This window comes from Artemia franciscana, chromosome 1 (genome assembly GCF_032884065.1).
Source record: "Artemia franciscana chromosome 1, ASM3288406v1, whole genome shotgun sequence".
Lineage (NCBI taxonomy): Eukaryota > Metazoa > Arthropoda > Branchiopoda > Anostraca > Artemiidae > Artemia > Artemia franciscana.
Window position 1 is genome coordinate 29,415,739 of NC_088863.1, and position 17,908 is coordinate 29,433,646.

Sequence of the window (17,908 nt, forward strand, 5' to 3'; positions counted from 1 at the left end):
TATGTAGAACAAGTTGAAAATTGGGCCGTAAATTCATGTTTTTTAAAAACATATCTATTGAGAAAGTCACATGGATGATGCAATATCGCTCTGGAATAATGAGGGAAATGAACTTAGGGGTTTAAAGATCACCTTAATACATATAGTTGAAGTCTACAATTTACTTTGGAAATTCAAATTATAAATAAATTACTGTTTCTGGATGTGTTAATTATTCGTAGCATTGATAAAATGCATTTTACAATTGACAGAAAACCCACACAAAACAACACCTCTCTACAGTTTAAATCCAATCACCCCTCACAAGTTAAAAGAGCCGATATTACCTCTCTTGTCAATCATACCCTAAACATTTGGTCTGAACCTCACAACACAGATGGGCTGAACTTTATTAGAGACATACTTTTCGGAAACGGTTATCCTATCGTCTTTATTAAAAATGTAATTAGCCAAAATATGGCAAGACATTTCAAGTCAATGCAAATTTCACAAAAAATTGCAAACAAATAATTTTTATGTAATATTTACAAATAATCGAAAAATCATGAACTTCCTAAACTCTGGTACAGATATAATCCAATTTACTCTCCAAAGAGGGGTTTATCAAATACCATGTGAGTGTGGTAGCTGCTATGTCAGTAAGAACCATTGAAATTTAGAAAAAAACATCTACACCAGCACAAAGATAATATAATTGAAGCTTTTAATTCTAATATTACAAATATTTCTATTGATTCTGCTTAAACAGACATCTTTGATAATCCTAGCTATAAAATGCTTTTTGAAGAAACTTCCCTTACTAGCAATGATTCAGGCATAAAAGAGGTTGGTCGAGAGGCAAATAAAATTAGAATCAAAATAAACAGTAATACTTCTTTACATAGAGATTTGTGGGAGTATTCACTTAATGCCTTATATACAAATTTAATTAAAAATGATTTAACTGATTATATTAAAAAACTAGTAAACAATTCCACTCAACCTGTTACAGATATACCTTCTAGGCTGGCTGCCGAAAAGGCAAATGAGTGGAATTGTTTACTAGTTTTTTAATATATATATATATATAAAATTAATATAGTTTTTGGCTGCCGAAAAGGCAAATGAAATGCCTAAATAACTAAACCAAAAAAGAAAAACTAAAAAAACTAAAAGATAAAGAAATTAAAAAAGAAGAAAACTAAAAAAGATAAAAAAAAATGAAAAAAAAGAAAAACTAAAAAAGTAGAAAAACTAACAAATAAAAAAGAAAAAGAAAACTAAAAAGAAGAAGAAAAAACTAGAAAAAATAAAAAAAACAGTAAAAAACTTCAAAAAATAAAAATAAAAAAATAAAAAAAATAAAAAAACTAAAACAAAGAAAAAATTAAAAAGAAATAAAAAAAATAAATAAAAATGAAAAAAAAATAAAAAAGAAAAAACTAAAAAAGAGAAAACTAAAAAAGGAAAAAATTTAAAAAAGGAATAACTAAAAAAAAGGAAAAAATACCGTTTATATGGCTGTTTGTAAAGAAAAAAAGAAAAAAACTTATAAAAAAATTAAAAAAAGTTGAAAACTAAAAATCCCTATTGCAAGGCATTGGAATTTTATGGCAAAACAATGGGAATGTGTTGAGCCTCAGGAAAAGTTAAGCTTCCTCAACTGGGTGCACCACCAGAGCCATTGAATACTTTGCATACTGGAAATACGTCTGAACCGAATCGTTTTTTAGCAAACATCAGGAAATATAGCTCATGCTTCCAAATGACGTCGTTCAGTGCCCAGATAGAAGATCAAAATAATTTTATGCCTACTTTCAAAGTAAAAGGGCAAATTTATCAAACGGGAGGCTTCCTTCTACCATTCTCAGGGGAGCGTCCCAAATTTTTACCGCTGTACTTCATCAGTAATGCCAATACTGAATTGAACGCACGTTGCGGAATTTCCCCTGGCGTTGAAAGGACTATCGTTTCCCAGTTGCAACATCTTTTCCACAATAATAATAATTTAGTGCGTCTTTTCAAAACAGCAATCGATTTGGTGCCTACTGACACGCATACCATTGTTATTTCCGCTGACAAAACGCCTACTGGTGAACATGTGCGTAGATACAATGCTCCAACTATCAACGAAGTGGCGATCGTTATGGTCTCTGATCCGTTCTTACATCGAGATATTATTCTTTATAGGCAAAACAATCAGTTGACAAGAATTGCTAAAACTCATCGATGCTACGATGCCCTACAATATCCTATCATTTTCTGGGATGGAGCCGACTAATTGATAAGTTGATAAATTGATAAATCCAGCCACTAACAAAGAAATGGATAAGAAATGCAGCCCAATAAAATATTATGGCTACAGAATAACGATTCGTAAGAATGGAGAGAATTGTATTTTAAAATGTTGTCAATTGTTTCACCAATACATCGTTGATATGTAAGCAAAGATTATATCAGAACGTTTGCTATTCATCCGTCTGAATCAGACAAAGCTCCGCTCTTAATTAAGAAAAAAAGTAATCTTTAATTAAGAAAAAAATAAAAAACTAAAGAAAACTAAAAAATAAAAAAAGCAAAAAAAAAATTAATTAAAAACAAGGGATTATAAGAATTCCAAAACCTTAAAAAAGAAAATGAAAACTTTGAAGTTTAGTAGATATTATTGTTAGAAATTGGACTTGATTTAATAACCATATATCTTTGAAAAACTGCAATAGAACGCAAGGGACAATGAGGATCCATATTTAGAAGCCATTGTCTGTGCATATAAATAGATTTTCCGGTTTACCGACTCTTGAGCATACAACATATAATTGTCCATGGGAAAAACAATCCGTATTAAGATCTATACCACATTTTTCGAATGCTTGCCCTTGAGCTTTGTTGATGGTGATTGCAAATGCTAATCGAATTGGGAATTGTAACCTTTTAAATTGAAAAGGCAGATCCGTTGGAATCATGGGAATGCGAGGAATAAAAACAGCCTCACTCTCGGAAGGCCCTGTCAAGATTGTTGCCTCTATTACGTTTTCCATTTTTTTTTTTTTTTTTTTTTTTTTTTGCAAGTCGCGTGCCGTTGCAAACCTTTGGTGGGTTAATATTGCGCAACATGATTATTGTTACGCCTATTTTTAGCTTTAGCACGTGTGGTGCAAACCCTGGGAGATCCAGCGAAGTTTTACTTTCTCGTTCAGCCGAAAGCCTGGTTTTGCGTTGCTCTTGTAATAAATCGACACGCTTTCCTTTGGTAATTTCTCTCTGAGCCGCAAGCCTAACCCCTCTCCCTTCAAATATTTATTTTGTAGGTTGCCTACATTGTGCAGTCCTCGGAAGAAGCCGTTTGATACTTCGTTATAGAAGTAAAAAGAAAAGATTGCTGGTAAAATTCAAGTCAAAAATAGTGTCAGTAGACGGTAGATTAAAGAACATCATAAAATGTCAATATTTAATTTCAGTAAGCTCAACAAAAGAGACAAATCAGTCTCTAATCCTCAGTACATGCTAAACATAGAGCAAATAGTTTTAACAAGATGGTTTAACAGTCTGAAAGACATTTCAACTGTCGAAAACGGTCAACGGTTACGGTCGTTGGTCGTGGAGCAATTCCTGGAAAAACAATGGGATTTACCGTACTTATATGTTTGTAAATCTGTAATTTACAATCAGTTTGATTTGTATCAGGACATTGTACCATAATTTTCAACACTTTAGTCGGACAGGACCTAGCCACAAATGAAGGCAAAACATACTTGACCATATAAAGAATGGTTTTGTCCTTGTAGAGCCAGATATAATGATTTGGAATAGTCATGTCATGAAATGTTACACGCTTTGCGTTCTTAAAAAATGAATCTGGATGCCATATTTCTTTTAACCATGAAACAGGAAGCAAACGGTACTCCGAAGTCATGTTATCAGGTAAGCGTAGACGTCCATCTTTCCATGACTGTGCAAAGAAAACGTCAACGACGTAAGTCTAAAAGAAAAACAAGGTAATGAAAGAGATGAACAGACGGATACAGGAATAGTAGAAACACTTTACAGACGTTACACCACTAAAGCGTGACTCAGATGACAAATTTGTATAGTCTACATTTTATTTGCTTGTACCCAGGCCTTAGTTCAGCATGTAAAACAACATTATTAATCAGAGCTTTATTGATACTCCCCGTTTTGAAATCCCAATTTTTCCAAACAAAATTGGACATTTTTCCAAAATTAAAAATAGAAAGACAGATAGGGATTTATTCACAATTATATAATATAGAAAATATAATTTTCTTTAAATACAATTAAAATAATTTTAATACAATTATTTAACATATAAAGATAGATACAATTATATAATATATTATAAAATATATTTTATAGCTTAATTTAATATTAAGTAGCCTATTAAATTTTAATAGTGATTAAAATATTTAGATAAATTTTTTTTTAAATATATACAAAAAACTTTGCAGCATCTGCTAAGAAAGCCCTAAAGGGTTAATCGGCAGCACCGCAACAATAATAACAACAAAACTCTTAAGAAATCACTATGTTAAGCTACTAACCCCATTGCACAATGATAATATACACCGAGTTTTGAATCAAAATTCTCAAAAAGTAGACTGGTAAGTTTCAAAGGGTTTTTCGAGTCAAAACACCGGGACTCAGAGCAATATGATACCCGCTTTACGTACACATCTTTTCTGAGAACATGTCAGAGTGAAAATTCCATTTATATTCCAGAACATAGTTTGTGTTGTGTGTTACCGTAAAAAGTATTACTATTACTAGTACTGCTCAAAACTGGCCGCAGCACCAAGACGCTTGAGGCCAACACAGCAACGCACGTTTCTCCTCTATCCTAATATATTCAAAGTCTCCCTATTTACACCCTTCCAAGAAAGGACAATCTATCATCCTTCAACCCCAAAACGTGCCCTAGCCAGATCAACCTTTCTCTTATCGTAAGCCTACCTACTAAGAGGGATTGAATCACACTTTTCGTATAGCCTGTTGTTTGAAATACGGTCAGTCAGTCGAGTACCCAAAACATCTCGTATGCAATTTTTTTGGAAAACATCAAGCAAATTCTCTGTTTTTTGGAGCGCCCATGCTTCAGAACCATTCTTAACAACTGTCATCACTGTAACTTCTAATATACTTATCATGATTTGCCGACTTATCTTCTTTAGAATTCTTAGAAACTTTTTGACTATTCTGCTTTTAACATTTTCACTACACCGACCGTCTTTACTAATAATAATACCTAGGTTAGTGAAGCTGTCCAAGTGATAGATCTTTTCGCTACCCAATGATAAATTTTTATCAACAACAAGTAGAACAATTGGGAAATTTTGTATAAGACAGTGGAATATTTCGGCCCTATGTCCAAGGGTCTTCCTCAGAACAACACAAGTAAAAAATAAATAAATAAACTTACATTAACATGTAAACTTTAAAACTCAAAATGTTAAGAAAAACAACTTTAAAAACATTTGTAGCATCATTACTTCAACAAAATTCAATTAGGACACGTTCAACAATAATCCTGGTTGAACTAGGCTCTTTTAAACGTTTTTGAAAAGATTTTTAGTTTTTAAATTCGCATTTTAACCTAAGTTTGTTTTTTATATTTTACTTTTGTTGTGCTGAGGACGGCCCTTAGACATAGGGCCGAAATATTAATTTTAAGCTGTATTCCACTGTCTTATACAAAATTTCCCTATTGTTCTACTTGTTGTTTACGGATGGAAAGGCAGTGTGGTCTTAATCGCTATTTATGATATAAGTTATTTATGTCTTCTTCAGTTATTCCTAGTTTTATCGACTCAGTCTTCTTACCAATAATTTTCAAACCTATTCTAACATCTTGAGCTGACAAAACCTCCTAAAACATCATATATGATACTTAAATCGTCAGAATAATCTAAATCCAGTAAAGTTCTAATTCCCCATTTGATTCCGTGTTTTCCTATTGCCTTTGCTTTGATCGTTAAGAAAATTTCCTTCAAAATGATTCATATAAATGGGGATGGGGCACAACATTGCTTAGCACCTGATTTAATACAAAACCAGCAACTAACCTCATTTCCTACCTTAACCACAGCAGTGTTATTGTCGTTCATATCACTAGTCAGTTTAATGTATAAGCCTGGTATACATTACAAAGAAAAGACCTTCACTAGAGCTCTTCTATCAGCTGAGTCAAACGCTTACTCTTAATCTATAAAACTAAGAACTAAAGGTATTTGATGACTCAGGTACTTCTCAATTATTATTGATCTAAAAACGAGAATTTCGTCGATACATCCTCTACCCTTCCTAAAACCACACTGTTCTTGTCTTAAAACTTTACCTGCAGCGTCTCAAGTCTAAAAAATATCATCATATTAAGTATTTTGCAACCTACAGAAACCGGGCTAATGCTTCTGTAATTACGGTATTAACTCTTATCGCCTTTCTCATCCAGTGGTCTAATTAGGGTTTTCCTAAAATCGCTAGGTAATTCCCCTTTTTCAAAAATCATATTCTTAATCTTCAGTAACTTATTCCTAACCTCAGGGCCACTATATTTAAGAAACTCATTTACCACACTATTAGCTCCTGGAGCCTTATTATTCTTTAATCGTTTGTATTGTCGCTAATTCCTCCCCACAAAACAGGTCTTCCACCATATTTAAGAATCTAATTTGCCCCACTATCAGCACCTGGGTATATAATTTTTTTTCCTGTTAGCACTGTACTATTTTAATGCAATTGCTATAAAATAATTATTGCTTGTAAGACCTGATCACTTCAAAACATGGTTTTGTTTTAAATTGTCCGAACAAGTAGCTCAGAGCTTTTTTTGAAATTAAATAAAAAAAACTAGTTTTTTTAACTGAAAGTAAGGAGCGACATTAAAACTTAAAACGAACAGAAATTACTCCGTATATGAAATGGGTTGTCCCCTCCGCAGTCCCACGCTCTTTACGCTAAAGTTTGACTCTTTGCCACAATTCTACTTTTTAAAACAATTAAAAACTTTAGCGTAAAGAGCGTGGGACTGCGGAGGGGACAACCCATTTCATATACGGAGTAATTTCTGTTCGTTTTAAGTTTTAATGTCGCTCCTTACTTTCAGTTAAAAAAACTAGTTTTTTTTATTTAATTTCTGAACGTTTTTGAATTAATGCATGTTTGATTTTGGCTCTCCGCACATAAATTATTGAAATGAAATTAGTATATTAATTTTTTTTGGCTAAATGGCTTTCTCTTAGTTTAGATCAGACGATTTTGAGAAATAAGGGCTGGGGAAGGAGGCCTAGCTGCCCTCCAATTTTTCGGTTACTTAAAAAGGCTACTAGAACTTTTAATATTCAACGAACGTTTTTATTAGTAAAAAATATGCGTAACTTAAGAATTAACTTACGTAACAAACTTTTATATTCTTATATTTTTATTATGTGTACGAGGGGGTTTGTACCCTCGTTAATACCTCGCTCTTTACACTAAATCGTAAGTTTTGTCCCAATTCTTTAAGAATGACCCTTGAATCAAAAAGGCCGTAGAATAAATAGTTGAAATCGCTAAAAATATTTTAGCATCAAGAGCGAGGTATCTATCTCCTCCTAAATACCTCGCTCTTTATGCTAAAGTATTTTTAGAACCCCTCATATGCGTAATAATCTCTGTTCGTTTTAAATTTCAATGCTATTCCTTACTTTCATTTGAAAAAACGTTTTCATGTTTATTTTTTCATTGTTTTTTTTTTATAGTAATAATAGAAAATCCTGCGCCCTTTTTATTGAACTTTTCTTCACCCGTGACATATTCCTCAAAGGAAAGATCCTCCCACAAAGCCCTCTCCCATCAACCCCACCCCCCAAACCAAAAAATCCCCATGAAAACGTCTGTACACTTCCCAATAACCATTACTATATGTAAACACTGGTCAAAGTTTGTAACTTGCAGCCCCTCCCTCAGGGATTGTGGGGGAGTAAGTCATTCCCAAAGACATATTTATTATGGTTTTCGACTATGTTGAACAAAATGGCTATCTTAAAATTTTAATCTGTTGACTTTTGGAAAAAAATGAGCATGGGAGGGGGCCTATTTGCCCTCCAATTTTTTGGTCACTTAAAAAGGGCACTAGAACTTTTCATTTCCGTTAGAATGAGCCCTCTCGCGACATCTTAGGACCACTTGGTCGATAAGATGACCCCTGGGAAAAAAAACAAAAAACAAACAAATAAATAAACACGCACCCGTGATTTGTCTTCTGGCAAAAAATACAAAATTCCACATTTTTTAGATAGGATCTTGAAATTTTTGCTATAGAGTTCTATGATATACCGAATGCGATAGTGTGATTTTCGTTAAGATTCTGTGACTTTTAATGGATGTTTCCCCCTTTTTTCCAAAATAGGGCAAATTTTCTCAGGCTCGTAACTTTTGATGACAAAGACTAAATTAATTGAAACTTAATATTTAGAATCAGCGTAAAAATTCGAATCTTTTGATGTATCTTTTAGCATCAAAATTCCGTTTTTTAGAGTTTCGTTTACTATTGAGCCGGGTCGCCCCTTACTACAGTTCCTTACCACGAAGTGTTTGAAAAGAAAATAATTCGGTATTTCGGGGCTTCTGACATTATTACTCCTTTGCGGAAGTTAGGCTCAAAATTGAAAAAGGATTATATTTTTTCTCTGGGCCCCTTCCACCTCTTAGTTCGTTTATTTTCCCGTTAGTTTTCACCTGTTTTCGCTTTATAGTTGTGTTATCTCTTAGCAGTTCTTTCGTTAGTTGAGTTATGGTTGTGGTATACATGTTTTATCGCTCGTATAGTTGTGTTATTTTCAAATTATACTCCATAATAGAGAGGCTCCGAACACCCAGCATTGTATATTAAGCTCTTAATTTGACATTTTTTTCTAACGTGACCAGATTCGTCCTGCGCCCTTTTCATTGAATTTTTTTCCCCCATGGCATATTTCTCCAAGGAAAGATCCTCCCACATAGCCCCCTCCCTCAACCCTACCCCCAAAACCAAAAAAATCCCCCTGAAAACGTCTGTACACTTTCCAATAACCATTATTATATGTAAACACTGGTTGAAGCTTGTAACTTGCAACCCCTCCCCCAGGGGCTGTGGGGGAGCAAGTCATCCCCAAAAACATAGTTATTATGATTTTCGACTATGCTAAACAAAATGGCTATCTCAAAATTTTGATCCGTTGACTTTGGGAAAAAATGAGCGTGGGAGGGGGCCTAGATGCCCTTCAATTTTTTTGGTCACTTAAAAAGGGCACTAGAACTTTTCATTTCCGTTAGAATGAGCCCTCTTGCGACATTCTAGGACCACTTGGTCGATACAATGACCCCTGGGAAAAAAAAACAAAAAACAAAAAACAAACAAATAAACACGCACCCGTGATTTGTCTTCGGGCAAAAAATGCAAAATTCCACATTTTTGTAGATAGGAGCTTGAAACTTCTACAGTAGGGTTCTCTGATACGCTGAATCTGATGGTGTCATTTTCGTTAAGATCCTACGACTTTTAGGGGGTGTTTCTCCCTATTTTCCTAAATAAGGCAAATTTTCTCAGGCTCGTAACTTTTGATAGCTAAGACTAAACTTGATGAAACTTATATATTTAAAATCAGCATTAAAATGCGATTCTTTTGATGTAGCTGTTGATATCAAAATTAAATTTGTTAGAGTTTTGGTTACTATTGAGCCGGATCGCTCCTTACTACAGTTCGTTACCACGAACTGTTTGAAAAGAAAGGACCGTTCCGCTGATTTCAAGAACATTGGAAGTGGCTCCTTTTTGTCAAGTATCAATAACTTTCTTAGACAAAAAATTGTTAATCGACATTCCCTGTTAAGATTTTTGTATGTTATGGGAATTTAATATTTATTTCCACATTTAAGGTTTATTTCTCAGGAACTCTCTATTCCCTCTCAATATGACTTAATTTTGCTCAATAGCGCTGCTAAGTACACATAAACTATTTCATTTAACGATTTTGCACGAAATTTTCTAGAGAAATGCACAATTTTTTTTTTTACTGCTTTTGTGTATCTAGCTAAAAGTTCTACAAAACTCTCTTTTTATTTTAAATGAAAAATTGATTCCAGAGTTTTATTTTGGACAGTATTATTTTGTCGCCCTTTTCTTAGGCCTGCATATAATCGATTATTTTAATGCAGTGGAAGTAGTTTAATGACTATCTAGCCTTTCTGCAATATATAGAATGAAAATGGTTCGATAAACTGGTTTTCTCAATCAGTCAAAAGAAAGAAATAAGTTCATATCGAAAAAGGATTACAATTATGATGAAACTATATATTTTACAATTAATATTTTTTCAATAAAGATTACAATATTTATTTTATTCCTATTTTTTCTCATAATGACTAATATGGTTTTTTGTATCAAAATTAAATTAAAACAAAACGATTTTTTTTCCTGAAATTAAGGAGCAACATAAGACTTAAAACGGACAAAAATTATTCCGTATATGAAAGGGGCTGTCCCCTCCTCAACACTTCACTCTTTACGCTTAAGTTTTTATTGTTTTAAAAAGTTGGAGGTGTGAGAAAGAGTCGAACTTTAGCGTAAAGAGCGGGACGTGGAGGAGGGGACAGCTCCTTTCATATACGGGATAATTTCTGTTCGTTTTAAGTTTTAATGCTGCTCCTTACTTGAAGTAGAAAAAATTGATTGTATCGATTACTGAGTTGATTTCTTACGATGTATCTTAATAAAGCATTGAACCAGCTTTGAAATAAATAGAGTTTTCAGAATAGACACGATGCACTTGTGCAAGACTTTAGCCTGGAAGGGGCATGCATTTGATAGTGAGACTCAACTTTGTAAAATGGAAAACTAACTCTCTAGCCTTAGTGGTGCCTCTGGATTAATGAACAAAATTTATTTCAATCAATTACTGAGTTTATTTCTAATGATGTATCTTAATAAAGCGTTGAACTTGTTTTGAAACAGAAAAAGTTTTCAGAATAACCACACGGCACTTAAGCAAAATTTTAGCCTGGAAGGGGCATGCATTTGGTAGTGAGACTCAACTTTATAAAATGGAAAACTAACTCCCTAGCCTTAGTTATGCCTTTGGATTAATGAGCAAAATTTATTTCAATCAATTACTTAGTTTATTTCTAATGATGTATCTTAATAAAGCGTTGAACTTGTTTTGAAATAAAAAAAGTGTAAAGAAAAACCACAAGGAACTAATGCAAGGTCTTAGTCTGGAAGGGATATGTGTTTAGTGGCGTGATTCAATTTTATAAAAGGGAAAACTTACTCCCTCGCCTTAGTGGTACCTTTGGACTAATGAACCAAATTGATTTCAGTCAATTACTGAGTTGATTAATTATGATGTATCTTAATAAAACATTGAACTTGTTTTGAAACCAACAAAGTTTTCAGAATAACCACTAGGCACTTCTGCAAAATATTAGTCTGGAAGGGGCATGCATTTATTAATGAGAATCAGGTTGTTTTTCTACCTTAACTAAACTTACTAAACTAAATTTACTACCTAAACTTGTTTTTTCATTCAATTTCAGAACGATTGTGAATTAATGTAGGTTTTGATTTTGGCTCACCGTACATGAATAATTGGAACAAAATTTTACTTTTTTTGGCTAAATGGCTTTCTCAAAGTTTTGGTAGGATGATTATGAGAAAAAAGGGATAGGGAGGGAGCCTAGTTGCCCTCCAATTTTTTTGGCTACTGAAAAAGGTCAATAAAACTTTGATTTTATTTACGAACGCTTTTATTAGTAATAAATATACGTAACGTGCAAATTAACTTAAATAGCGTTTTTATAAATTCGTATATTTTTATTACGTAGATGAGGGGCTCGCCCCCTCGTCAATACCTCACTCTTTACAAGAAAGTTCGAATTTTGTTCTAATTCTTTAAGAATGACCCCTGAATCACAAAGGCCATTTAATTAGAATAAATAGCTCTTTTGAAATTACTAAAAACAAAAAGCATAAAGGGCGAGGTATTATGGAGGGAATGAACCCCCTAATATACGTAATAATTTCTGCCGTTTAAGTTTTAATGTTGCTCCTTACTTTCAGCTGAAAAAAACTTGTTTTTTTATTCAATTTCTCATTGTTTTTTTTTAAATAACGTTGGGAAATCCAGCACCCCCTTCACGGAAAATCTCTTCCCGGAAAATCATGTTTGTGTGTCAGTCGACACAAAAAAATGACGTCACTCGACACACACACAAACACAGACAACTTATTTGTATATATATAGAAGATATATAGAAGATAGATAAGTTGTCTTTGTGTCTGTCGAGTGACGTCATGTTTGTGTGTCGACTGACATCATATTTGTCGCCTGACGAAATTACAGACCAACATCGGGACACAAATGACGACCGGGACACCGAGACATCTATCAATCTATCTATCTATATATATAAAAATAAGTTGTCTGTGCGTGTGTGTGTCGAGTAACGTCATGATTGTGTGTCGACTAACGTCATTTTTGTGTGTCGATTGAAGTCATGTTTGTTGATTGACGAAATTACACACCGGGACATCGGGACACAAATGACGACCGGGACATCTATATATATATAAATAAGTTGTCTGTGTTTCTGTGTGTCGAGTGACGTCATGTTTGTGTGTCGACTGACGTCATGTTTGTTGATTGACGAAATTACACACCAGGACATCGGGACACAAATGACGACCGGGACACCGGGACATAGGGAATATAAATAACGACCGGGACACTCAAATAAAAAGTGACCGGGACACAAGGAATGTTCGATTAGCAATCACCATCAACAAAGCTCAAGGGCAATCATTAGAATAACGACCAGGAGACTAAAATAGAAATTACAGACTGGGACACCGGAACACAAATGACGACCGGGACAAAAATGACGACCGCGACACCGGGACACAGGGAATATATATGACGACCGCGACACTTAAAGAGAAATTACAGACTGGGACACCGGGACACAAATGACGACCGGGACACAGGGAAACAACAAAATTGGGGACGCCGGGGGAACAGGGGGATATATAAATGACGACGGGGACACAGGGAATGTTCGATTAGCAATCACCATCAACAAATATCAAGGGCAATGATTAGAATAATGAGGTATAGATCTGAATACAGATTGTTTTTCTCATGGACAATTATATGTTGCATGTTCAAGAGTCGGTAAACCTGATAATCTATTTATATTCACAGACAATGGGACAGCCAAGAATGTTGTATATTCGCAAGTTTTACGTAGTTAAAAAAAATATATATCTATCTATATTCACAGGTGGGACACAGGGATACAACTACAATGGCGCGTAACTAATATGGCGCGTAACGACTTGCGCGCGGGGGGGGCTTGGGGGGCGGGGGATGCGAAGCGCCACCCCAAAAGCTAGTATATATATATATATATATATATATATATATATATATATATATATATATATATATATATATATATATATATATATATATATATATATATATATATCTATCTATCTATATCTATCTATCTATATAAAAATAAGTTGTCTGTCTGTAGATCTGTGGATCAGGTGACGTCATGTTTCTGTGTCGGCTGACGTCATGAAATTAGTTGTCAGGTGACGTCATGTTTCTGTGTCGGCTGACGTCATGAAATAATACCTAGATTAACTCCTGCAGACGAAATGAATGCTTGCCTGAAAAATTCAAATTTATGGGCACACGTAAAAACATGAAAATTAACTACAAATATGCGTGTCCGATTGCAAAACGATGACTCTGGTCAAACATTTTCAGATCAATTGCTGGCAATGGGAAACGGAAAGCTCCCAGTAGACTCAATTTCAGGACGTATACAACTACCTGCTGATTTCTGTAATTTAGTGACGTCCAAAAATGAATTGATTGAAAAAGTATTTCCGAATATTCTAAAAAATTATAAAAATAATAAATGGCTAAGTGAAAGAGCGATTCTCGCACCCAAAAATATAGACGTCCACGAAATCAACAATATTGTTTTGACCAAGATTCAAGACCAGGCAGTCCTTTACAAGTCAGTCGACACAGTTTTGGAACCAAATGAAGCGGTTAATTATCCATCTGAATTTTTAAATTCCATAGATCTTTCAGGGTTTCCACCACACGTGCTACAACTAAAAATAGGCGTACCAATAATACTTTTAAGAAATATAAACTCACCAAAGCTTTGCAATGGCACTCGACTTGCCGTAAAAAAAAAACAATGGAAAACCTAATAGAGGCCACAATCTTGACAGGGCCTTTTGAGGGTGAGGCTGTTCTTATTCCTCGCATTCCCATGATTCCAACGGATCTGCCTTTTCAACTTAAAAGATTGCAATTCCCAATTCGATTAGCATTTGCAGCCACCATTAACAAAGCTCAAGGTCAATCATTAGAAAAATGTGGTATTGATCTTAATACTGATTGTTTTTCCCATGGACAATTGTACGTTGCATGTTCGAGGGTCGGTAAACCTGACAATCTATTTATATGCAGCGACAATTGGACAGCGAAGAATGTTGTATATTCGGAAGTTTTACGTAGTTAATTTGTATTTTGGAACCAAATGAAGCGGTTAATTATCCATCTGAATTTTTAAATTCCATAGATCCTTCAGGGTTTCCACCACACGTGCTACAACTAAAAATAGGCTACCAATAATAATTTAAGAAATATCAACCCACCAAAGCTTTGCAATGGCACGCGACTTGCCGTAAAAAAAACAATGGAAAACCTAATAGAGGCCACAATCTTGACAGGGCCTTATGAGGGTGAGGCTGTTCTTATTCCTCGCATTCCCATGATTCCAACGGATCTACTTTTTCAATTTAAAAGATTGCAATTCCCAATTCGATTAGCATTTGCAGCCACCATCAACAAAGCTCAAGGGCAATCACTAGAAAAATGCGGTATAGATCTTAATACAGATTGCTTTACCAATGTACAATTGTATGTTGCATCTTTTAGGGTCGGTAAACCTGACAATCTATTTATACGCACAGACAATGGGACAGCGAAGACTGTTGTATATTCACAAGTTTTACGTAGTTAATTTGTATTGTATCTATCTATCTATCTATCTATATAAAAACGAGTTGTGTGTATGCATGTTTGTTTGTTTGTAAAAAGAGCGTTTGCATATGACGTCATTATTAGTACATACGGCTTTGTATATGGACAGACAATGGGAAAGCCAAGAATGTTGTATATTCGCAATTTTTACGTAGTTTGAAACACATATATAAATCTATCTATATTCACAGGTGGGACACAGGGACACAACTACAATGGCACGTAACTAATATGGCGCGTAACGACTTACGCGCGCGGGGGGGCTTGGGGGGTTCGCGAAGCGCCTCACCAACTAGGTTATGGGGTGGCGCGAAGCGCCACCCCAACAGCTAGTCTATATATATAAAAATAAGTTGTCTGTCTGTGGATCAGGTGACGTCATGTTTCTGTGTCGACTGACGTCATGAAATTAGTTGTCAGGTGACGTCATGTTTCTGTGTCGGCTGACGTCATGAAATTAGTTGTCGTCATTTTTGCTTTGACGGTGACGTCATTCAAGTTATATAAGACATATGTTCACGTAGAAATCTATTAATGTTTAAGTTTACAATGACTGATGAAGATGCTCAAAGAGTCTATGCCAAAAAACTTGCTGCTGATAGAGAAAGTCAGAAAAGAAAGCGTGCCAATGAACTACCAGAGCAACGCGAAAGCAGACTTGCTGCTAAAAGAGAAAGTGAAAAAAGAAGGCGTGCCGAGGAATCAAAAGAACAGCAGGGAAACAGGCTTGAGGCTGATAGAGAAAGAAAGAACAGAAAGCATGCCGAGGAACTACCAGAGCAACGTGGAAGCAGACTTGCTGCTAAAAGAGAATGTGAAAAAGAAGGCGTGCCAAGGAATTACAAGAACAGCAAGAAATCAGGCTTGCTGCTGATAGAGAAAGTATAAAAAGAAAGCGTGCCGAGGAATCACAAGAACAGCAAGAAATCAGGCTTGCTGCTGATAGAGGAAGTAAGAAAAGAATCGTGCCGAGGAATCAGAGCAACCTGAAAGTTATCGCCTGGCATTCAGGTACAACCCAGTCGATGATTATAGCTTGAGTAGATGTGTTCAAATCGGGACAATGTCTAAAATTTGTCCCTATTGCAAGGCCTTGAAATTCAATGGTGAAACAATGGGAATGTGTTGCGCCTCAGGAAAAGTTATACTTCCTCTATTGGCTGCACCACCAGAGCCATTGAAGACTTGTCTTCCGGCAAAAGTTGAAATCACTGATAAACTACCTTGTAAAACATGAAGTGTTTGGGTCAGTGCGATGCTGGATGTACTCAGTGGAATGGCAAAAACGAGGTTTGCCAAACGCACATATACTAATCTGGCTACATAAAAAAATTACTTCGAACGAAATTGATGATGTGATTTCCGCTGAATTACCTGATAAAAATGTCGATAAGGGGTTACATGATATTATTGTAAAAAATATGATACATGGACCTTGCGGTGCACTGAACGAAAATTCACCATGCATGGCCAAAGGAAGGTGCACAAAGCAATATCCTCGACTTTTAGTACCCAAAACAATTACTGGCAATGATGGTTACCCACAATATAGAAGAAGATCTACTGAAGATGGCGGTAAAACAGCAATAATAAAGAAGCGTAACGGTACCACCATCGAAGTAGATAACCAGTGGGTTGTTCCATATTCCCCATTATTATCAAAAACATTTAATGCACACATAAACGTTGAATACTGTAACTCCGTAAAGGCAATCAAATACATATGTAAATACGTCAACAAAGGCAGTGACATGGCAGTTTTTGGCTTGCAGTCCGAAATCAAAGATTTCGATGAAATCTTAGAATATCAGGCTGGAAGATACATAAGCAGTAATGAAGCTGTTTGGCGAATTCTTTCATTTCCGATACATGAACGTAGTCCAGCTGTTGTTCACTTAGCGGTACATTTACAGAATGGTCAACGTGTTTATTTCACGGAAACCAACGTGCAACAAAGAGTCCTGAATCCACCGGATACAACATTAACAGCTTTTTTTTCGCTTTGCAAAAATGATTCTTTTGCAAAAAAACTGCTGTATACTGAAGTGCCTTCGTATTACACGTGGAATACTAAAAATAAAGTATTTGAACGTCGAAAACAGGGTAAGTCAGTCGACGGCCAACCTACCATCTTCAAAGATACCACGATAGGAAGACTCTACACCGTTCACCCCAATAAACATGAATGCTTCTTTCTACGCCTGCTTTTGGTGAATGTACCCGGTCCGACATCCTTTGAGTATTTGAGGACTGTAAATGGTACTATACATGACACTTACCGTAGTGCATGCCAAGCTCTGAATTTATTGGAGAATGACCAACACTGGGATAACTGCATCAATGACGCGTGCGAAACGTCAACCCCAAGTCAAATTCGTGCATTGTTTGGCATCATTTTAACAACTTGCTCTCCATTAGCTCCTACAGAGTTATGGGAAAAATATAAGTCAAAAATGTCCGAAGATATACTTCATCGAAAACAGTTAAGACGTCAGATATGACTTTTGATTTTACATCAGAAATTTATAACTACACTTTAGTTGTTATAGAAGATTTGTGCGTAAGTATGGCAAACAAACCTCTTAAGGATTTGGGAATGCCTTCATCTAACCGTATCGCTGCTGTTTCGATATGTGTAGAATTGGATCGTGAACAAAGTTACAGTACGAGTGATCTATTGTCGTATGTACAAAATAACATTTCCAAGTTAACGTCGGAACAAAAAGACATTTATGATACGATAATGCATTGTGTCGATAACAACGTTGGAGAAATTTTCTTTTTGGATGCGTCAGGAGGTACTGGTAAAACGTTTGTGATAAAACTGA

The 17,908-nt window shown here is 35.1% G+C and overlaps 1 protein-coding gene across 3 annotated transcripts in view; it reads right to left on the bottom strand.

Annotated features, from left to right (window-relative positions):
• LOC136028307 (glycine receptor subunit alpha-2-like) overlaps nucleotides 1-17,908 on the bottom strand; it is a 131,784-nt gene that overhangs the window by 51,660 nt on the left and 62,216 nt on the right. For all 3 annotated transcript variants that reach the window (XM_065706071.1, XM_065706087.1, XM_065706078.1), the window contains one exon: nucleotides 3,732-3,958. In XM_065706071.1, coding sequence (XP_065562143.1) covers nucleotides 3,732-3,958 — 227 coding nt within the window. The remainder of the gene's footprint in view (nucleotides 1-3,731; nucleotides 3,959-17,908) is intronic.